The sequence below is a fragment of the Periplaneta americana genome, chromosome 13 (genome assembly GCF_040183065.1).
Source record: "Periplaneta americana isolate PAMFEO1 chromosome 13, P.americana_PAMFEO1_priV1, whole genome shotgun sequence".
Taxonomy (NCBI): domain Eukaryota; kingdom Metazoa; phylum Arthropoda; class Insecta; order Blattodea; family Blattidae; genus Periplaneta; species Periplaneta americana.
In genome coordinates this window covers 100,234,798-100,259,282 of record NC_091129.1, presented here as the reverse complement: position 1 = coordinate 100,259,282, position 24,485 = coordinate 100,234,798, and the positions used below count along the sequence as shown (strand labels likewise).

Here is a 24,485-nt window from a genome sequence, read left to right as displayed (position 1 = left end):
GCATCTTGCTTAATGGGCTCTTGTGGTTTTGTTGCAGTTTTGAATCACATATTATTGCGAAGCAGGATTTTCTGTGATGACCAATATCGAAACAGTGAAACGTGGCAGTTTAAAAATGTTGTATGAAGATATGCGGGTGATTTTATCTCATATTCGTCCAAACATAAAATACATTTGTAAGATTCACCAAGCACATGTGAGCCACTGAAAAACTAAAATCAAGGGTGAAAATAAATGTGATTCTTTTCCTTATCTTAGAACTCTATGTATCATAAATATTTGTGTGTTACTTTTATTCATTTTGTGAAGGGTGTGTGGAATACTTTCATTTGAGGGATAAGGTGACGCACTAAAATTCTAGAGTTGGCTAGGGTGTCGCCGTATATAAAAGTTTGGAAAGCACTGCTCCAATGAATCATTCTATAAATTAGTTAGCGTAAATATAAGCTAATATGAATTACTTAGTATGAACACAGTGTTTCTACTTCTGTTACAGTAAATGGAGAGGAGATTGTGATGAGATCTTGTGAATGGAACAAAGACACAGCGTGTACCCCATCTCATCATACAGCAGTGCAGAACGTGTTCTGCGAGACTTGTTCGGAAGATGGATGCAACGGTGCCTTCAGATTCTCAACTCCGACCATCTTGACAGTCCTCCTGCCAGCAGTCTTGTGGACGATTGCGGCTAAAATTCTCTGACTTCTCTAACATCTTCATTTCCAATACACTCCTAACACGGCACTGAATAAATGTTGTATATCTGTAATGAATGATGGTGCAACACCTGTATGTGGAAACTTTGAGCCCTCGACACAAGTAACTCAGGAATTTATACAGATCGCCATTTTGTAATACAAAAGCAGAAGTACAAAGAGCAAGATTAAAAATATTAATTCATAATAATTGTCAGATGTTTTAAATGAAATATTTAGAAAGTTACTATTTAAAATACTGTATATAGTTTTCTTTTTGAAATTTCTTTTCCATTATGTCATACATTTTCTTAAATTTATATATACGACTCTTAATGTATTTGGTTCAACATTGTAGACAGACTTTTCTAAGGTTCTGTTTTAGATCATTAAGAATTTGTGTTACTTAAGGGTACAAGAGTAAAGCAACTTACCGTACTATTGAAAGATTTGATAATCCATAATCAGTGCTGAAGTTACGTAAATCTTAAAGTGTAACATCATCTAATAATTGCTTACCTATTCCGAAAGAGAGTATAATGAAAAAAGCACAGTTCATAATTATTTTATTAATAAATTACTATTTTTAATTAAAAATACAGATTTCTCCTGGAGAAAAGTTAAGCTAAGGTCCTATTGCACGCTAAATATGTGGCATATAAAAATCTTACGGTATTCCAACGTCTAATATCATAAGCAATATTCTGAATGGTCTTTTCATTATCCAAATACAGTTTTTTCTGTATTAAGGTGTAGATGACAGCTGATAAACTCCGATGTGCCTTCTGGTGTCTAAAAGCAATAACAATTTACAAACAATGCCAGTCTTGTTAGGTACACACAAGATGCCTTTCTTGGAAATAACAAAACCACGTTTTTTGCAGGCTCCTATGATTTTCACATAACTGTACTTGGCATCGGAAAGGGTTGTTATGTACCCTTCCCAAAAAGGCTAGATTTTTTTGGGCATTGCTACTGTGATACACCGTGCACTCTGATTATGAAATCACTCACTACTGGTCTGTCACCTCTCGCCGCAATTCAGCTGTCGGTGTGATTCCTGACGCAAGTGACGTCATTCAAATTCGTTATCAGAGATCGGAAACAACCCTATAATCATTACAATGAGTGATGAAATCCGTCTTCACCTGTAGGCATATACTTTTTTTGAAAACAGAAGTCAACCATGTCATTCTAGCAAAATTGTAGTTGATCATGTCTGAAGACATTGAAACTTCATCAACATTAGACCTACTCGATGGAATTATATTTATTATTTGGAGTTATTAAAGGGTAATTCTGAGATAGACATTATTTCTTTTCTATACCATTATTAAAAACGTCGAAACTGCAATATAATGTGTCTTATTATTATCCGATGTTTTTCTAGCGACTTTCTGAATAAAAATAATTTCAATATTGTAATTACACAATTGTTCATGATATTGAAGTAGAAATTAATTTTAAAAAAATGTAAAACTAATTCGAGGGCTGAGTCTGTTCATAAATGTTCATAAGAAGCAAAGTATAATTTATAAACAAAATATATTAGTCTTCTAAACTAACAAACCACACAAACCAAAAAATAACACTTTTTTCCCCTAGCTTAGTTCGTAATAATTGTAATTATTTTCAATTCTTGCACCTTGTACATTTAATTTCAATTAAAGTAACTATGGCACAAATTAAAAAAAAAATAGTAACAAACCAAAGTAACATAAGTACAATTTCTTATTAGGTGCAATTGGGATATTTTTTTTAGATCAATAGGTTGAACTGAACCATCGTTTTAAGCATTTTAGTACATTTTACATGCATGTTATAAATCGAAATTGCAGATAATTGGCAATAGATAATTGTTTTAAAAGCCTTGGATGCTACAGAAATACAACCGTAAGAAGATCGTTGTAGATTGATTTTCTAAATACAACTCCTTTGAATTAAAATATTTAATACATTTTAATGCATTCTATCTTTATGAGACTCCACGTAAAATGTTCGGTTAGTCTTTTCAAGCACATTTGTACTCGTATGTAAACTCATGGTGTAGGATTTTTTACTGATAAATATTTTTATATAATATCACAAGTGCAGAAAATGATTCCAAATCCATAAAACCATGGAATACAATAATTATTTTGTCCATAATAATTTAGAAAAAAATCATTATAATTTATTATTGTTATTTTGTAATTTTCTGTTGTATAATTTTGTAATTGTTACATTTAAAACTGTAAATTTGAAGTAATTATTGAACTGTTTTGAAGTGAAGTTCAATATAAAAATGTATTATAGTTGTTTAATGAAAAACAGTCATTGTACATTGAATTAATATTATGTATAGGTAATATAGTTTGAGCTGGTAATGCTATCCACATTCAAAGAAGTGATTGTCAGAGCTTCAGTTTTATCACATGTCCGTCCATTTGTAGATGTTTAGAAAATGTTACTATATACTTTTTTTTCACCCGTACCATTCTTCAAAAATGTTCTTTCCTGTAGATGCAGAGAATGTACTATATTGGTGTAATTATGTCCCAATAAAACCACAATAAATATAAATCCTTACACGGGTTTCAATTTCTGATACTTCATCCTTAAAAAAATAAGGAACAGTTGGTTAGAGTTACCAGAGTTGCGTGATTAAAGATATGATGTACTTTTAAATCAAAAGTTGGTCACTCACTCTCCGGGGTTGATTTCCAGTTTATGGAGTGAACAATGGGTCATTCGTTCCTAGGTGCTTTAGTAGCAGTTTACACTCTTACATAGAATGAAGAGCAAGGAGAAGAAATACTTTTGAAAGCGTTGCTTATTATGGATTGGAAGTGTATATCAAATGGTATTTAATTTATTACATTTTCTTTATGTGTCAATAATATTTCTCAAATTTGTAATGTAATAAATGAACCGGAATATTGAGAAACCCTACATGTCTAGAAAACTAAACTTTTCAGGAGATACAAACAACATCTCAGGTCCTAGACTTGTGCTCTTATTATTTTTTCTTAACACTTTAGCTAAAATGAATGTTGTTGGGAATATGTGGGGTTTCTCTTCATAATATCATGAGTCTACTTGTTTAGAATACAAAATCATATATAATTCAATTTCGTAAAAAATGGACATGTGGGGTTTCTCAATATTTTGATTCAAATTCAGAAATCTCATTCTGGCAAGATTCTGTGTTTCTAAATGACAACTATTCTTCTTTTTTTGTTGTTATCAGTGGCCAAGTGGCTGTGTTGCGTAGGCTCATTCAAAAGTCACTTCGAGCTTTAAAGCGATATAAATACTATACTATTTAAGGTAGGAAAAAAAACATCACTGTGTGAGACAAACGATGGGTTTTAGGTTTCACAAAACATTGGGAATATGTACGCCGTTTCTTTTGCTCAACAAACATAATTGTTTCTGCGACACCATACACAGCACTTTGCAGATGTATTGGAATATTTCATACTACCACCCCTAAACTATTTACTATTCCTCTCCAATCACCCTGTATAACGAGTGGACCAGAGTTCAAATCCTGGTTGGGATAAATTATCTGGTTGAGGTTTTTCCAGGGTTTTCCCTCAGTCCATTAAAAACAAATGCTGGGTGCTGGATCCTGGACTCATTTCGCCGGCATTTTCACCTTCATTTTACTCAGACGCTAAATAACGATCACAGTTGATAATGCATCACAAAATAAGCCAAAAAATATCCCAATCTAAAAAACTGGAATTGAATTCTACCGGGCCAACAAACAAATCAGTTAACCAACTTTTTCCCTTTACATATCGAGTCTCTTCTGAATTTATTAGGTGGATGATGAGATACACACAGAACACAAACTTGAAAAATCATGTTCAAAAATAGGTCAATATTCTTAATAATTTATTTAATAATCCAGAAATAAATGTACGTCAATTCTATATGTAGTTGAGTTAACAAATTCTTGTGACTTTCAGAAATGGCACTGCTGAATGACGACCGGGAAGCAGACAGAAATATAACAACAGAAGGCAATGTCTCGTTGAATAGTTGTACCTGCTTACAAACAGCACTGACGAAGGAGGTTTCGTTGGGCTAATACCACTCAATGTCAACTCATGCACATACGTCTACCCTCTCCTCTCTTCATACAAATATAGAAAATGCAGTTAAATTTTTTTTCGAAACACTTCCAAACCAATCGTCGCATTATTTTATTATCATTATATTTAGTTCACACATTTGTCTTTAAAGTTATTTTACATCTTACTGCTGCACATAACTCGACAATGTTCACTTTCTAATTCGTTTGACACTATCAAGATGGAAATTTGAAAGTAAATTTTAAAAGGCAAGTATCTCGCATCCGTGTAAGGGATCTCGTAATTGCTGAATATATTGGAATACCTAACTGAAATATATCTTATTATACACCGTGTCCCGCTTAGAGGGATCGAGAAATAGTGCTAATTTAAAGTATAAATAATGGGTTTATAACGTAACTTTTTATACAACTTGATGTAAAAACTCTCCGAATTTCAGAGAATGGTCAGTGCAACTCGATGTGTGCGCGTGGCTCTCTCAGTAATATCTCGGCATCGAGAGCAACTACTGACCTGTGCAATCACTCGTTTGATTTGTAATCGCGAGTTGTGCAATATTAAAGTGACAATAGGCAGGTACGATAGACTTTGAGAGTGAAAAATTTGTTGTAAAATGGGACTAATTTCGAAATGTCGCTTCATATGAAGAGAAAATATATTGCATGCATTTCATTAATTACTTCTCTTATCACAGACCCATAATCTCCGTTTGTAAGCCGAAACAAAAATAAAACATTCAAACCAACATTTTATTTCCGAAACTGGATGAAGTATTCTACATGCCGATGTAGCTCTGATACAGAGCAGAAATTTTTACCCTTCGCATTGTTTAAGGGGTTAGGTACAGCTTACAGCAGTAAAATTTTTGGAAATATTCAGCATTTTTTCCTCCATTACTGTATCTTGTACAATAATGGAAATTGGTATATATAAAACAATGTCCTTCTGCTATATGAGTAAATTATTTTTACGATTTAAAAAAAATACATTTATATTTTTTTTTTCAAAATTCAAGATGGTGGCAGTTCACTGTGCAGTGATGAAGCGTTTCCCTCATACCTCATAAACTTGTTAACCTCTTCATGTTCTCTCTCTTTTATTTTATGACTGAAACTCATGTTTACAATATCATGCTCTTTCAACTACATTCCTTAGTAAATAATATTCTTTTTTTGTATTAGGATAAAATACTGATATTTGACCATTTTTAAAATGAATTTATTTTTTATCAGACAACCTATCAAACATAGGGAAGTAATCTTGCATCATATTGTAGATATGACATGTATAAATACATACAAAACATTTCATCACAAAATGTTGGATAGTTTTTTAGTTATGTGTGAAACGCTTCATCACTGCACAGTGAACTGAATTTTGAAAAAAAAAAAAAATGTAAATATTTTTTTAATCGTAAAATTATTATTTTTTTCATATAGCAGAAGGACGGTGTTTTACACATACCAGTTTTCATTTACTGTACAAGATACAATAATTGAGGAAAAAGATGTTGAATATTTCCAAAATTTTACTGTTGTAAGCTGTACCTAACCCCTGTAAATGGTGCAGCGAACTCCAGACCGAAACAAAATAATAGAGCTCATATAGATATTATATTACTTCTAACGTTCTTCGCAAGGATGCGAGAATAAGCGTACCTTTTAAATTTTTCTCCCATTACTTTTCCCCTCTTATCATTCTGGTTTATTTTGATATGTAAATTTAAACACAAAGTATGATTGTGTTTGACAGGTATGAGGCAATCTGTATTAATAATCGTCGTCACAGTCTGACTGCCCCTCATACTCTGGCTTAATTATGAGGGTCGTAGATGGAGATGGTTGAGACTGTACAGTGGAAATTGGAGAGGCAGACATATTTTGAGAAGGAATATTTATATGCACTGCTGGATTTAGATATCCCATTTGTCCCAGATACAAGGCGTCTGAAATAATCTTTTCAGTCAATATCCTTTGCTTCTTGTCCATTGCTCGCAGTTTAGGAGCTATGGACAAGCAGAAGAGGTCGTGTTCATCTGGTTCTTTTGGATTATGAGGTGCTGGATATTTATCCACTTGTCTACAGACTGCTGACATCGTATCAGTATTCTTCTCTTGAACACTGGTTCTTTTCCTCTTCCAGCCTTTTCTCACTTCCTCAATTATATTTGTGTTCTCATAACTTGTTGTTGTTACTGTTTGAGGCACTGGATTTGAGACAGGTACATCCTCTGGCTCTGACGTGATCTGAAAGAAACCGACTGAAATTAACAACCAAAAATCTCAACATGGATATCAAGATATCTCAAATAAACATATTTTTTTTAATATGCCGAGAAAAATTTTTCTTTTGATCTTGGCAACAATTTTTGACCGTCATTTGTTTAACAACTCTACGCCATTTGCAGAAACAATGTTTGATCGTCATCTTTTTAACAATACTACGCCAGAAACATGGATCGACGGAACGGATCTCAACGAGCAATAGCTGTTAAAACTTTTTATAAAAATGATGATAGTGTGGCAGGGAAGGGAATATGGGCGTTACTTTAATATCGGAAGAAATGGTCCTGTTTCACGGTAACATCTATCAGATATGCCAACATGTAAACACATTCTTCGTACGGGAACCTGCTAGATTCCCTACACAGAGCCCATATTGGTTCCAGCAAGAAGGAGCTATGTCGCATTCAGAGAGAATTTCTAAGCAAACAGTGCACCACATTTTCAACTACCGCATCATATCCAGCAATGGTTGTATTGATTGGCCCCCAAGGTCGCCTGACTTAACTGCTTGTGATTATTTCCTGAAAAGTAAAATGTATGCAACTCGGCCACACACCATTGAAGAGTTCAAGAATAACATCCGTGTGGAAATCGAATTCATTCCTATTGCGATGTTGGAAGGTGTCTTGATCGATCTCCATCGCAGGCTCTCAACATCGTCAGGGTCGTCACTTGCCGGACATAATTTTCAAAACGTGAATGTAATTGATGTTGTTACGCAAATGGAAATATATGATGTTACAATTCTTCTATTTTTATTTTCTGTCTCGCGTATTTATTTTGTTGTATTTATAAAAGTTTGTTTATTTGAGACACCATGTAGTTAATTCAGTCTTTAAATGATCTCATAAAATTAAACCCATTTATTATGGAATTTCTATAGAACACATCTGAATTATGCTATCTCAAGTTTTCAGTTTGTGCATAAAATTAAGAAACACACTGTGTGCCTATACCCATACATTTTCCTTAAATAGTCTTAGCCCACTAAATGTTAAGAAGATCCAACCTAAGCAATTTCAATCTAATATAATTTGTAAAAAATACTTAACTACATTACCAGTCATCCCGTACTAAACCTAACACTTATATGACCTCATACAGGCTATTTTCATGTCATAAGTATTGTTCAGTTTTGTGTTATCAGTACTGATTGGGGGGCGTTGTTAGTTCTTAAAAGCAGGAGTTGCACAAAGGACCAACAGTAAAAGGAAAGGTGAGCCTATTAATCCTACATAACAAGATACAATTTGTGTTCATCTCCGTCCTTATTTTATCAGTTTACGTGACTGAATATAATCAAAACTGTTACGTTAATATTAAAATATATTAATGTAGTAAGGGAAACAATAAAACAGCGCTGAACGCTGAAAATTGTGTTCTATTGCAGTGTACTGATTGCTGCAGCAACGACAAGGGCCTCGGTTCAATGCCTGATAAGAGTACATTATCTCTATGCGATAGGAAGTAGGTATACCGGATCCAAAATAAGAACTGCCTTTGACGTAAACACCGACCGAAGTACTCATGACGGAAGGGAAGAAAGAATTATTTACTTTTCATATTTTCTTGGGTATACGAATTGTTATTTCATAATTTACAGCAAAGACGATATACAAAGTGATTCAAAACTTATGTTACAGAAGAATATGGTAGATAGAGGATACTAAAACAAACATATTTCATTAATCAATGTGTGTCCTATCTCGCACCGGTACGGCGTTGCACTTGTTTTAGTGTTGTGACTGTTTGTCATATTGTGATTATTTGTTGTTGCTATGCGCATTTATTCGTCATTGTTGTTTTTAAGTACATTTATTGAAAGCTCAGAGAGTCAACATTAAAAAATGGAGCGTTAGGACCTGAGAGAACTAACCGACGTTCATTCGGTTTTTGCATCAAAGCAGTTTTAACACACAAGCAGCACATTTGGGAGCAGATAAATTCATATTCCACTGCGGTCAGTTCTCATCCGAAGCGATCAGTGGCGGCTCCTGCATATTTCTTAAGAGGAGGAAAGACGTTAACAGCACGAAATGACACCTTCTTGAATGAAACATGCTACATGCATACATGTAAGACAAGGTAGTGTTGGGGTTGGCCTTCCCTTCTGTATAGCAATAATCTGTTCTTGTAAACAGAGTTTCCTAAATTGTCAAAAATATATTATGTTTTCACTTCCATTCATTGTTGTTGAATAATTGCGCAAATTAACAATTACAAGGAAATTCACAACCTCGTAGCATTTTTCGAGCACACTACAGCATCACATGTGTTGGAAGAGACTAGCTACTAACTCGTAACCGGAACCGTCTTACGGAAATGAAAATGGGAATGGGAAATAATCTGAGGAAAGCGAGAACACTGCACCCATCCATGTGGCCTGTGTTGCCACATGTACATTTTACAAGTTCAGTATCACATGCTTTTGAAGAATGTCAGTTCTTGTAAAGTCATACTATCATTATTGTTCAAAGCTGCCGGTATGTTAAAAATGATGTAGTTTGGAGTACATACTTTCAGTTTCAAATATATTTGTACAAAACTGACAACTTGGCTGTTGCCCTGTCTAGTAAACAATGAATAGAAGTGAATTTCAGGGGCCAACTATGTAGAACTACTTCCTCTTTGCTTTACATAAACCCGACTTTATCTTTCAAATATCCACGAAAGTTTCAAACCATGAATAGTAGCCTATATAAAGTGCAATGAATAATATTTCTGATTTATAATTAAAAAAAAGTTTACATGGTGTCTTTCATAGCGTTGTGTTAAAACTGTTTTTGTTGTGTCTCCTCCTAGATGTGTTATAGTCCGGTTGAATGCAACATCGTTAGGTGGCAGCGGAAGCGAGCTTGCTGAATGACCAGTCGGTTTCTATTTCCTGCCCATGACTGATTCAGAGGAAGATCTCCTCCCTCTCCCTTCATTTACTTGCTTTAAAACTCTGCTTCTTCCTCTGGCCTCTAGTGCGCTGTTGTCTATGTGTGTTAACAGCAGTAGAGGAGGAATGGAGTGCCTTTCCTCCACATAGACAATCTCGCATATTTCTCACAGTTTTCTACAGCATATGAGCGCGCATCGTTTAAAACTCGATCAACCGAGTTTTTCTTATAGCTGTGAACTTAAAAATTATCGAATCTTACTCGAATTTCAAGGCACATATTTTATTTGGTATTTACTTTCAAAAGAAGAAAATGTGAGGAGGACGTTCCTCCCTTCCCTCCCCCGAGGAACCGCCACTGGATGCGATTTAGTGTTCTCCTTAAGGGGAGGAAATTACAGGGACTTTTTGTAAAACATCCTGTCCATTTTAATGGAAGAGGTACCGCTTGCAATATGCGCCAGGACATGGTTCCAGCATGACGGAGCTCCTGCGCACTTCAGTCTTGCGGCAAGGCAATAGCTGATGGCTTTTGATGACGGATTGGTTATCAAGGTCTGATCCCATTACCAGCAACATCACCAATCTTAATCCACCTGACTTCTTGTGGGGACATCTGAAGACCTTAGTGTATGCCACACCTGTAGACTATGTCGATGAACTTCCACAGACGCCTGTGACACCATACATACCGGATCCCGGCCACTTAGTCACTCGTAATGAGTGCACCTCTGTACATAGTGCGTTGGACATTGTGCCACTGTCACATATTCTGTAACACAGTACATGAAGTTAAGCCACCAAAGGGAAATCTGAGAGATAGAACTTAAACAGAGGGGATTCGATCCAGCATCGTAACTGGAATCCGGTGTGGCTTAGTGGATAAAGCGTCAGCACATAGAGCTGAAAACCCGGGTTCGAGTACCACTGCCAGAGAGAATTTTTCTCTGTTCTATCCATCCTTCATAATGTTGAGAAATTATTGATGGTCAGTGCACTCAGCAGAAATGAATAAACCCAATAGTTTCTAAGATAATAGGGCATTTACGTGGTTATATTTAACATTGGTAAGATACAGCTTTAAATCTCCCCTTAAAATAATACACGACAATACTTCAGTTATGTATTATTATTGTTGTTATTGCTGTTAACGTCCTTTTTAATTAACCAACTGTGACATGGTATATATATATATATATATATATATAATACGAAGATATGAATCTGAAATCTGACTAGTGTATTATGTAGCTAGTCGGCGATGTATGCAATGGAGGGGAAAAGAAATTGGCCACCCTACCCCATTATCTCCTGGCCTAGTTGCCTCATAAGTGGTACCTTGTTGCTATGACGTGTGAGGTTCAGACCTGTCTTTGGACAGTTGATTAAACAAGAATATCATGATACTGGTAATTCATTCTCTCCTATCTTATAATTATGACTTATTAGGTAAGCTACTAGATAATTCACAAATCAATATTGTGAAAACAACAGAGACAAACGTTTATGAAAACAACAACTGATTTAGCCTACAGCATTTCTGGCATTGTTGTAAAAAAAAGAGTCCAAAATGTTTTAATAAACTATTTTTATATTAAAGGCTGATTTGAAATCCAGGTGATATTTATAAAGACATTCAGAATAAGCTTACCGTAGGAAACTCACTCTAGAGGAAAAAAACGTTTAAGCTGCCCCACAGAAAATAAAATCGTTCCTGGAAATGCATTTCAGGGAAAACATCGCTCTTCAGGCCGGTATGGTACTAATAATAGACTATTAAAATGTGTATTCAAAGAAAAGGGAATTTTCTTTTCCCGATTGGAGATGAACATAGAATACCTACAGAAGTTTCGAAAAAGTCCAGAAGGGGAAAGTTCCCCAATTTCCCTCCCTTCGGTTCGAACACTGTATTGACACAATCCAGTTTCATTGTGTTTCGTTTGGCGAGGTTGGCAACACTGCACTTCAACTCTATTAATCGCCAGCTGCACGCCTCCCACTGGCTCTCGGTGACGCATGCAGCCATGTAATGGTGATGTGTTGCATTGATTACATTGTCCCTAACAAAAATACGAAAGATTACTTACAATGCTTGTTTGCGTTGCTCTCTGGTGTAGAAAGGGACGAAGAAAAGAGTCCATAGTCGCAAACCAACACACTTTTGGAGAATAAATATCGTCTGTAGAACCTAATTTTTTACTGTCTGAAATTTTCTTCAGCTCCTGTGAATAGGCATTTCTCAAGTTTTTGAATTTAGTTATCACCTCTCTGGGACCGAAGCCGCTCACATTCAGTGCCTCTGCAATACGCTTGGCTGCTGCTGCACGCAAATCACGGTTCCGGTAGTCTTGCGTGGTTGTGTCGTACAGCAGTGTTTCGTTTTTATAAAGCTCTACGAACCGAACTGTTTTAGATTCACTTAGTTTTAACGTACTAGGCTCACTCATTGCTGCACGATTAAAACTGAAACAGGTGTCCATCACTGCATGCGCAGAACGCGGGACTCTTGCATGATTTTACGCTTGAAGCTTCTTCCACGCTTGTGTTGTTTACATGGGGCGTGGTCTACGCTCTGCGCTAGTGAAAACCAGTTCCCAAGAACTCATTTCACGCCATCTCAGAGGAAGATATGGAAACAAAGATGGCAACAAAACGGCCTCTACATAATAATTAAAAATTAAATTCTTAAATTATATTTTATTTAACGACGCTCGCAACTGCCGAGGTTTATCAGCGTCGTTAAATTAAATATAATTTAAGAATTTAATTTTTAATTATTATGTAGAGGCCGTTTGGTTGCCGTCTAGTGCTTCCACACTTAAATGTAATCGATCTAGGCCGGGATCGAACCCGCAACCTCGGATACAGAAGGCCAGCGCTATACCGCCTGTGCCAACCAGGGCGACTCTACATAATAATAATAATAATAATAATAATAATAATAATAATTATTATTATTATTATTATTATTATTATTATTATTATTATCATCATCATCATTATCTTGTTTTCCCTTTGGATTGTATAGATAGGCTTGCTTGGGTAGTCTCTCATTTTCCATTCTTAGTACATGTTTACACCTTTTACTTTGGTATAAAAGGTCTCGCAAGTACGGATTACCGACGGAAGGAATGCGAATCAAACACTGCAATAAGGAAGAGCGGGCGACAGGAAAGGTCACGAGATAACTTGAATGATATTCAAGAGTACAGTCGGAAGGGAAATGACATCGATAGAATCAGTCTTGCGTTGTGATAGTTACATTACGACTTTAGTTTGTTCCATTGCATGCGAATACGTGTCTTGTATCGCACAGTATTATTATTTCATTCGTAAACATATGTTGCACGTTTAATTAGCTTCGAATTTTTCTCTTGCTACGTTCTTTATTTCTACAGCGATGTCCTCATATGTTCATCTTCTTGGAAGAGACAGTACTTCCATCGGCCCGCACCTCTCCCCCCCCCCTCAGCGTGCCTACATACACACGTCACAACAGACAGCAACGCCATCATTGCTTTTCGGTAATCGTTTCTTGCGCGAGCTATATCTACTGTCCGTTACTCAGGAGAAGACGAGCGGAAAGAATGTGACCTTCTTGATTATCGCTGTTGATTATTATAAACATCGCTCAGATAAGCATCCCAGTAGCCAGGTTATTTACTCGTGCAGGAAACATGAGTAACAATGCGTATGGAAATTAAAGCTAAGTTGAACAGAAGGAGACCTAATGTTTCCGCTTACTGCAGTACAAATATTGGACGTGTTGTACGTTATCTGTACCTCAGTCCGCTCTCGTCTTCTCCTGAGTCACCGACAGTAGTTACATGTGATATTATGTTTTCGACTTCTAATTCTTCTCTAATATCAACGCTTCTTATGTAGTCCATTCGTGTGCATTCTTTCACAAAGCGCAAGAATTTCATTTCAGACGTTTCCAATCTTTTTATTTATGATAATTACCCAAGTTTCGCTACCATAATGTAAGTACAGCTTGATTCAGGGATTTTGGTCCCTGCAAAAGGTAAGTAGATAGACTTAGAGCGAGTTACTCATCACTACTGGTGGGCTGGGTCACACAGGTCAGGCCGCGCAGTCATAACACCAAACACTTCCTTCTTATCATGTCGCGGTACACTCCGTCTTAAACACAATATTCTTCCATACGTCCCATTACTAACCACTACGTCTGTTGACTAAACAATGTCATGATGGCTTATATTTTCTTGACATGAGTGTCCCTCAACTTCAAGCATAGATATTATTTTATTCTTCCTCTTTCCTCTTCTCCTCCTGCGCACATTTTTTATTAAATTTCTCTTCTAACGCAACACACAGCTCGCTCACTAATCAATCAAGGACAGGGGCCATTAACGCTGAATCGAGCTGTACATGCAGGTAAAACGAATGTCTTATACAATAATAATAATAATAATAATAATAATAATAATAATAATAATAATAATAATAATAATGAGAGCTGTCGTAATTTTAGTGCGTGTGGCAGGCAAGCGAAAGTCTTGTCACAATAATGATTGGTTATTCAGGAGAAGACTAGAGGAAGGAATGTTACCTTTATGGCTGTGGGTGCTGATTATGACAAACATCACTCAGATAAGTATCCCAGCAGCCAGGTTATCATTTATGCCGAATACATTAGTTACAATACGTGTATGGGAAGTAAAGGATATTAATTATTTTAATAAAGTAACTATTAACAAATTCCTTGATTTAGTAAGACTTGTAATTAGTAGCTTAACTTTTCACTGCTGGTTTAGGCTAATTACTGATCCATCTTCTGTTTTTAGTAGTTAAACCATGTGAAGAATGTACTTATGTGGGCATTGGCGCGAACTTTTGAAAAATGTTGGGTGGGCTCAAAACACATGGGTTATAATAATAATAATAATAATAATAATAATAATAATAATAATACTTACTTACAAATGGCTTTTAATGGATTGGAGAGGATTAAGAAATGAAGATTGGAGAAATACTATTACAGTCAGTAAGTACCGGAACTTGGGGTGGCAACGCCATGCTCTATAGGCAACTTCTCTGCCTTGTCCATGTGGTATGTGACCTACTCTCCAGGCGTATAGACTCAGAGCGAACATGCATAGATACCTTTATTGCAGATGGCATATAACAATTTACAAAACACCGCCTTCAAAGTACGCCCCCTGGGCAGTGACACACTTCTTTCAGTGTCCATACTACTTCTCGAGACATTCTTGCATCCCATCTTTGGTCACTTACCGCAGAGCGCTTGTCGCATGAATTTTCACCTCTTCGGCTGACGCAAACCGCCGTCCCTTGAGTAGGGAATGAAAGTTGCTAAATCGAAACATAGATTTCGATTAACAGATGAGCATCTTTTGAGTCAGCTGCGCATTGCACTAAATTCATTGGAAATACTTGCAGAAAAGAATGCACATGATGAATAGACCGTAATGTACGGTGGAATATGAAAATAACATTATCTATGATATAATAATATCATAAATACTCGTATATTAAATCCTGTATAATAAATAATGTAATAACTGAATATTATAGTGTATACTCTTTCCTTTTTCAAATTCATTTGAAGAGTGTAAGAATTATTCCACTGGCGGTGCTGCAATGTACAATGCAATGTAGCTGCGGAGCCCAGACTGTACACTTTGTGTGTTATGCACTGCATCATCATCCGTGTAATCGGTGCTTTTACAATTTTGAGCTCTATAGGTATTAACTCACCAAAATGGCAACCCTGGCCATTGTTATTACTGGGCTCGCTAGCTACTCGATTTTTAAATAGCAGTAGGTCTAACAGTTATAGGGCCCATAGTTCAAATCGACAATTTGTTGCCATTATTTCTGGAGTCTGACGTTTGATTTAATGAGTTCCATTTAATATGTGAAATAAATGGATCATATGCGGAGATAAAGAGGAAGGCAGAAAATAGGAAAGACTGGAGAATGCTGGGTTTGTAGTGAAAGACTTGCCCTTGGGCAGAACACTATGAATAATAATAATAATAATAATAATAATAATAATAATAATAAATATAGGCAACGCCTTCGAAGTGTCGGTTGTCGACCGCATTGTTGTTATTGAAAGTTGGAGGTTCTCTTCAGTGTCATTTTCTACAATGTCTCTGGAATAGGAATTTGAGCAGGTAGAAAATTCCGATATTAGGCAATTTGTAACTCTGGAAAAAGGATATATATGGATAAATTCGTGGATACTTTCATAAACTATTGCTTAATAGCCTATAGTTAAGTATAGTGCTTATTTTAATTTCTGTGTAATACGGTACGTACAATAATTAAATATGTCTCTTAATAACATCGAGGTTTTAATTGTAAAGACTTACTGATGAGACGTAGTCTAAATATTGAAATATATTGTAATGATGGAGGATGATAACGAAGCAAGTAACTGAAATCCTTTCAGAGATTTTTCCCAAAATTGCTCTTTCTGCAAGAATCTCACTATCTTACATGAGCAATAAGCTTATGTAATGCCTGTTACTCGAGAGAGACTATGCTTCAAAATGAGCTCTTTTATTGACTTATGACCTGAATCTGAAACGTGAACGTATTCATCTACTTTCAACATGCCAATTCCTACCACTTCATCGTCAAATTAAATAGTCCACTATCGAGACTATAATCAGAATTCCTTTGTTAACCCTTAAATTAACAAAACTTCATTTCTCACACTAGTTTATTATGATATGTATTATCAATTTCTATATATCACAACTGGTTGAATTGTTTATGCCTTAAATTTAATTAACTTACTTGTTTTGTATTATACATATAGCTCAACTGATGAATGATCGTTTGCGTATGTAAATTTAATAATCTGATTGGCTATGTATTGTATACTTTTAGAAGAGCCATCGATGTAGCTCAGTCGGCAGACTCGCTGGGCTGCTGATCCGGAGCTGCGTTCGGGCTTGGGTTGGATCCCCCTTTGGTCTTTGGTTTCTTCCGAGGTTTTCCACAGCCGTGGGACTGAAGCCGGATGGTCTATGGCGAGTCCTTGGCATCAACCCCTTTGATTTGATTACCCCCCTTTGATTTGATTACCTGGTTGGGTTTTTCCGAGGTTTTCCCTAACCAAAAGGCAAATGCCGGGTAATATTTTGGCGAATCCTCGAACCTCACCTCATCTCACTACATCTCGCCAAAATATTGTAAAAAAATTGCACAAAATTATAAAAATTGTAGAAAATTACTAAATTGTAAAATTATAAAAATTTGTAAAAATTGTAATTGTAATGTTGTTAAATTTTGACTTGTTCCAAATCTTAAAGATTCATGTAAGATCTATGGAATAAAATGAATGAATGAATGAATGAATGAATGAATGAATGAAACTGTGTCGGACTGTAAAGAAAACAACTATCGCAATATCCATATTTTATATGTTGTACAATATTATAAGCCTAGTATTGTGAAATTTTGGTTAAATTTAATTTTCCTACCAATTTTTTTTTTATTCTTCTATTAAAATTATAGCATATAGCCTATTAACCTGTTGTATCCTATAGGATACTTTGTGAATTTAAGGGTTAATTAATAATGCTTTAGAAACGTGAAACGGCAAGAATTAACTTTCCTTTTTATAAATTTGACTTTCGCAGATGACTTTTTTGTACCTTTTAACTTGTAAGTTACAGTACTTCTTAAGCTGCATTATGTCCCTGATCACATATTATAACAGAGTGATCAATCTAATGCACATTCAAGATAACAACTTTAATCAATTTCACTATGTTGTTACGTTATAACCCTGATGGAATTGCATGGAATTCTTTCTTCTGTTTTTACGGAAATCAGGAAAGTTTTAAGAAGAGCCATGGAGACATGATCCAAATTGTAATTTTTTAATTATAGCTTATTTAACGACGTTCGCAACTGCCGAGGTTATATCAGCGTCGCCGGTGTGCCGGAATTTTGTCTCGCAAGTTCTTTTACATGCTAGTAAATCTACTGACATGAGCATATCACACTTAAGCACACTTAAAAGCCATCGACCTGGGCCGGGATCGAACCCGCAACCTCGAGCATAGAAGGCCAGCGCTATACCGATTACGCTACTCGGGACGATTTCAAATTGTAAATAGGCGAAAGGTCATGAGTAGGGGGCGGATGTTGTTGACCTAAAAATCTACTTAAAATGATCATTAAAATGCCCTTAAATTAATGGAAAAATGACATTTAAATATTAGTCACCTTACTCGCACACAACTTCTTAAAAATTACGTCGCGCTCAAACCTCCTGACGTTTGCGGGTGTGTCCGCTTATCGGCGATAGCCAATAGCGGCAGTGCTGCGTTGCAATATATGGGCACGCAGACTCGCCGCTTAGAAAGTCTCAAAATCTAATAACAAGTTCGCTCGGAAAATTGGTACGTTGTAGGGACCCTGCATGTATATATGATGAATGTTTAATGTTTTCTGAACACATAGAAACAAAAATCACATTTCTAACCCCAGTGGTTTCAATTTTATAGGTTAATACGCTAAAATTCCGATAAGACGCTGTTCAAGGAACCGCGTGTAAAACGCGTATTAACCGGGACCGCGTATTAGACGGGTATACTAATTTTGACTTATATACAGTATCTAATAGCATTTTTCTTTATTGAAATACATGACTCATGAAAGGTAATATAGTATTACTCCATTATGTAATTACTGTACTGTACGTCAAAGACATTTACAATATGTACTGTACTTAATTCTTTCGAAAAAATCATTTATATTGTTTGCTGTGTGCGTGTTCTCCTAGTCCTCATGTTTACCACACTTCATATTAGCTGCAGTGATTGAGTCGCAATTATTATCGTCCTTAATGTCGCCTGCTGCTGGAGTAGAAATTTGCAGCACAAAAGGTACGTTTTGTAATTCATCATTTTCCTTACACGGAACACAGGCATATAATAGCCGCTATTTGCAAGAATATGCTTCGACAGCATGGAGATAATGATATTTAGGGCCATGTCAATTCATTTGTACAGAAAATTACTATATTTCAAATTAAGCCTATCATTCAATTTATTTTATTTGCGCCTTTGTGTTATTCGATAGCTTTAGTAATCCAATAAAAGTAAAACTATTACAAAACCGATATAATCTCAGCGAGTATGATTATTTACGTCTGACTCAACTAATTTTTCTGTATTTTGTGACTTTTAATTTCATTCGATGCAGTCTGATGAAAATATGTATTATTATTATTATTATTATTATTATTATTATTATTATTATTATTATTATTATTAAGAAACCTTCTGCATCTCCCTATCAAACCAATCTCAGGTAAAGGGTCGCGCTCTACAGTTTTAAAACTACTGCCGCTGAGTGACAGAGACGGAGAGAGTAGTTGTGACAACGTCACGCTCGCATGTTACTGGCTTTCGCGAAACGTCAGGAGGTTTGAGCGCGACTGTAGTCACCTTGTTTCAATGACTGCCCTGCAAATCTTGGAGAGAAGAGGCAACTTAATGGAATTTGGCTAAGATAAAGGAAAAGAACATGCAACAAAAGAAAGGTTTTAAGGGAAAATTATAGATTTTAATGAGGGTTTACAATGTGTTTCAATCAGGGGTGGTCCATGTCAGTGCCTTCATTCTGTCTCCTCTTCCTTCCGCACTTCACTTTTGTTACCAGATCTTCCAGATGAGGGAGTGTGAATGACAAAACAAATTGTGAGAACAGCGTGCATTCTCGCAATCTTTGTGTTAAAAATACTATCTACTACAGTAGACATCCCTTCTGAACCATGTTGAGGACACAACGTCCTGTCCAGGACACGGTGAAAGTTTCCCCCCTCCAAACATAAATTCTAAAGACACCCTTGTACTGACAAAAGAACAGTAGCGGACAAAGTCCTTACTTAAACTAAGCTGCAGTCAAGCATTTTATATTACTTCCGTTGTGTGAAGTGAAGCCTTCAGTGGAATGAGGGATGGGCTTTAGAGTCTGTTCCAAACTATAAAACTCAAATTTCACTGTTATTCACTTATTCAGTAGGTAATTACTACTGACCTATTTGGTTAGAAAATGATTTAACAGACCTTTCGGTAAAGAAGAAAATAAAATGCATTCCAAATTATCTAAGAGATCTTGAAAGTATTAAAAATGGCCAAAAAATGCCGAAAAAATATAAAAAAACATATTAGTTCAAAAACGTCGAGAAATGCAAAAATTGCAATTTAAGAAATTACTTTTTTACGTTGATATTAACATAGAAAGGATTTCTATATTAATAGGCATTGTCCTAATGTGAAAAATAAGATGACTTTTCATCAACATCCGCCCCCTAGTCATGAGACTATCATCTCGGTAGCAGGTCGTACAATGAATGGAAAAGAAAGAAAGAAAGAAAGAAAGAAAGAAAGAAAGAAATATTCGGATAGAATAACAGCTTGCAGCTGTATTTCCATCTAGCAGTCGTTACCAAAAAATTCATTTTCGACAGTGGAGATCCTAGCGATTGTTCCCTTTCATGTGGTGCCATTTTATAACATGTGAATGGTCAATATGATATATGTGATGAGGGATTAGGTTAACATTAATTTAGCATGCCTTAACATGAGCGAAAATTATGAAATAAAATCCTTTTGTAAATCCATTTGAAAATTGCCTTGCGCAAGTAATTTTCATTGTACTGGGACGTGACTAGTGCCTATTTTAGCTCTTGAACTAGCAAACAACATATAGGCTCTACTGAAGCATTCCTATGTCACAGGTTTATGAAATTTATACCATGCATTAAACAATGTTTATATTATCTTTTCATGAAAAATTAAATCACTTATCTCCAATAGAATATTTATAGGATGTCCCCAAATAAAGTAATTAGAAAATAAATTATTATGCATGGTTCATCAGTTAGGTACACATATCTCATAGAATTTTAGTCAGACCTCTCTAATTTTTTTGTGGTACAATAAGAACATATCAAATGACAAAATGAATGCACTACTTTCTTGACTAAACATCACATGTGTACAAAACTTAAAAAAAATTATTAACATAATTTTTTTCCAAAATTTTCCTTAGATTTGAATTTTAAAAAATTCAATGATGAAGTTTAAAAGAAAACCACTCCATTCATTTTAAAGAGTTAATTAATATGTACCTGCCACAAAAATTTCATGACTCTATCTTCATTAGTTTATGAGATAAGTGTACCTAAGTTTTGAAAAATCAAGGTTACGGGAAAATGCAAAAAACTGAAAACGTGTATTTTGTACTTCACTCAGCAATCTAGAACATTCCAGCCCCATATTCATCCTGTTCCTGTGTTTCTTGGTCCTCTCTCCTCCTTTTGGCATTCCTCTTTCTTGTTCTGGCCTCTTTAGTCATTTGCAAAGCAAACTTTTCACCATCTTCGAAGCGCTTCTTGTCAATGGCGTAAAGTGCAGTTTTTGTATTTGAGCCCACTTCAATGCCCAAACTCGCCAACACATTTAGTCTACTTACACAACCATAATTAAAACAGATGACTGCATCTAATACACCCAGTTTTAAGGTTTTTAAACCCACAAAAACTGTTTTTGGGATGCGCTCCCATATACAATGATTAAAGCTTTCATTAGGGTTTTGTGTATTCCCATGTAAGCATTTTTTCAATAGCTCCTGGTTGCTGAGGTCCCTAAAGATGGGTTTTATTTCATCCATCACAGCTGGAGGCAGTGAATGCTGATGGGAATACTTATTTCCAGTGACTGAAGCTTTATTGTACCCACACTAGCAGTCTTCATCTGTACCTGGAGGATATAACGTGTGATATGGCTCCTCATCTGTGCTATACTTGTGGAAGTATATTGCCCACACTGCTCTTCTCATTTTTTCTACATCTTTTCCAGCATTCCTCCATATGGCCAGTCCATAATAGGTTTGCAACTGATCTATTGCACTATCTGTTAGCCGCCCTCTCCCTGTTAGCGGTTTACCATCAGAATATTTTTTTCCTTTCATGTCTTTACATAATTTTCTTAGTCTTGTTCCCATTCTCTTTTGCACATGTCCACAGCACTCCAGCTTACTTACTTCCACATTCCCATAAACATTTAATTCTTCAACTTTCTTATATCCCTTTGAGTCCCCATCTCCTAAGTAATTCACATACCTGACCTGATATAAATTCTCAGACCTCTGAAAAATGTTTACTACTCCATCGCTCTCCATCCCACCACTGAAGCCATCATAATTTTTCATGCAAACATGTCCAGGCTGGTCTGATTTACAATTATGGCAGAATTTTGTCAAACATTCGACATCAATTACTTTCCCATTGTCTAGTGAAGTTGCAGTGATGACACCATTGAGGGAAGTGTGGCCTCGCTTCTGCCAGGACCCATCGAAAGCAGCAGTTATGTCCCTACTGTTTTCATTTAGAGCCACTGCTTCTTCTATAGCATTTGTCATAGATTTTTTTGCTACTTCTTCCAGACATTTCAACAGTTGGAAAGTGCAGAAATTAAATTTGGCAGTTGGTGGTGGGAGATCCATTATACCACACAGAGTTTGTGCTGGCTTCCTGCCTCTGCCAATACTTCTCATTCCATATACAAATCTTAAATTTACTTCATAACATTTTGTTTTCCCTACCTTATTGGATGTCATACTCAAAGCAGACTCTTTACACTTATTACAAACAGACAGTTTAGTTGCAAGCCCTCGCCTACTATTTTTATTTTCTGTAAGTTCAACACAAGTTCGACGCCACTACAATACTTACACTGTACAGTTTTCTTCACTAAATTAGACAATAATTGAATGTCCACAATGATAAAACCCTTTGAATATCCCTCATCACTAAAATAAAAGTTGTCATCACACTCTGGTTTTATGTGAGACAATTTTCTTGCAGAAGCTGAATGCACTTCTCTACAGCAGCTAGGCTCTGACAGCTTATGTTCACTTATATTATGTTTGCTTTTACTTACATTACCATTAAACACGGGTTTTCTTTTGCCAAACTTCTTTAATCTGCCCATTTTTACTACACACACACACACTAATAATGCTGAATAACACTGATGCAAATAACACCACAAAGATTCTTTTTGAAACAAAATTTACATGAGATTATTCAAAACAAAACAGGAGTGCTTTCCACTGGGCTGTGTTATGCTCTTTGCAGTTTCAGAGTATCCAGAAGCACCAACAACAGCAAAGAAATTTACCCGGTCAAAATATTCCAATAAATAGCCCAGAAATTATAACATATTTAATAAGTTGAATTGGGCATTTAAAAAAGGGGCGTGCAACTATGACGCCATTTTAAATTCCCTATTTTAGGGCATTTAAACCCAGAAACCCCTACAATATATATATTTTTGGATAGAGAATTTATTCAAGAATTCGAAAACAATGAAAACAAAAAATGACATTTTTGGCCGATTTTCACGTACTAGTACCCTTAACGTACCAAAATAGGCCTATAGAAATAATTATTCGTGCCGAATCACTCCAGCGTGCTCGCTCTTGTGCTCATGAAAGCGGGGAAACGGAAGTATGCCTACGGATCAGTTGAGATGCTGCGAAGAATTGTGCGGTTTAAGTTCAATGTTTTGTTTGCTAATAGCTCTGAGAATTATTCAAATTATTCAAACTATGAGGAGAACGCAAGAAAAGAAAATGATGGGTTAGCGCCAAAGATTGGAAGCTTCACAGTTATTTAAAGCGAACCAATAATAATAAAAATAATAATAATAATAATAATAATAATAATAATAATAATAATAATAATAATAATAATAATAATATATCTATAAAGTAAACCAATATCACTAAATATTAATAATTATATTCCACTTACGGGATTTGTAAGAGTGTCCCTTTGTTGTACATAAGGTCGAATAAAGGCATTCATCTTCCCAAACCACACCACCTTCGGTTTGTAGATATCATCGGCAGATTTTCCCGACCTCTGACTGTCTGCAATTTTTTTCAGCTCCTGACAGTAAGAACTTCGTAAGTTTTTAAATTTCACTATGACTTCTTTGGATCCAAACCCAGGTATATTTAGTGTGTCACATATTCTTCTTGCTGCTGCTGCCCGCAGATTTCTATCCCTGTATTCATCTAAAGTTGGATTATATAAAATGGGTTCCATTTCATACAATTCCAGGAAACGCAAAGTTTCGCTGTCACTTAATTTCAACGTTCGCTCCGACATCTTTCACAAGCGTCTGCACCACGACTGCGAATCAAACATGGTTTGATCCTGCACGACAGGGTCGTGGATCAGATGACGTCACAGGCAATGTCCACGACTCCTCAGTCACGCGAGTAGTGTTTTACGTAGGCGATTCTCACGCCCTTGATTCTCGCCCAGTGGAAAAGCAGTAGAAAAAAGACAATAGAGCAGACAGATGAGAAAAATAAAGAATGTCGGGAATTTCGTATAGGACTAAGTAATTATTGTAGAAACTAAGCGAAGTTTCTTTTTTTTTTTTTTAGTTTTTTCTGATTCTAAAAAGTTTTAAGAACATTGAATTCATGGATTCAACTTTTACTTTCA

The 24,485-nt window shown here is 35.7% G+C and overlaps 2 protein-coding genes across 4 annotated transcripts in view; one reads left to right on the top strand and one right to left on the bottom strand.

Moving 5' to 3' along the window:
* Positions 1-3,263, top strand: part of LOC138712155 (UPAR/Ly6 domain-containing protein crok-like) — a 45,544-nt gene extending 42,281 nt beyond the window's left edge. Inside the window, exon 3 of the mRNA XM_069843639.1 lies at positions 497-3,263. Coding sequence (XP_069699740.1) covers positions 497-702 — 206 coding nt within the window. The 3' untranslated portion in view covers positions 703-3,263. The remainder of the gene's footprint in view (positions 1-496) is intronic.
* On the bottom strand, positions 1,874-24,437 carry LOC138712154 (uncharacterized). 3 transcript variants are annotated; one of them, XM_069843637.1, is made up of 2 exons: positions 23,781-24,437; positions 1,874-7,023 (listed from the first exon to the last, which is right to left on the bottom strand). In XM_069843637.1, exons 1-2 carry the CDS (start codon positions 24,138-24,140, stop codon positions 6,547-6,549), a joined length of 837 nt encoding a protein of 278 aa, XP_069699738.1. In that variant the 5' UTR covers positions 24,141-24,437; the 3' UTR covers positions 1,874-6,546. The 3 variants fall into 3 exon arrangements, with proteins under 3 accessions (XP_069699738.1, XP_069699739.1, XP_069699737.1); XM_069843638.1 differs by lacking the exon at positions 23,781-24,437 and adding an exon at positions 22,906-23,227; XM_069843636.1 differs by lacking the exon at positions 23,781-24,437 and adding an exon at positions 12,034-12,501.
* Between the last annotated feature and the right edge of the window lie 48 nt (positions 24,438-24,485).

Bases quoted from the DNA above. Each gene is read 5' to 3' on its own strand.
- LOC138712154 (XM_069843636.1), bottom strand. From the start codon at position 12,426: ATGGACACCTGTTTCAGTTTTAATCGTGCAGCAATGAGTGAGCCTAGT. The intron at 7,024-12,033 runs GTAAGTAATCTT...GGTTTCTTTCAG, and splicing joins GAGCAACGCAAACAAGCATT to ATCACGTCAGAGCCAGAGGA.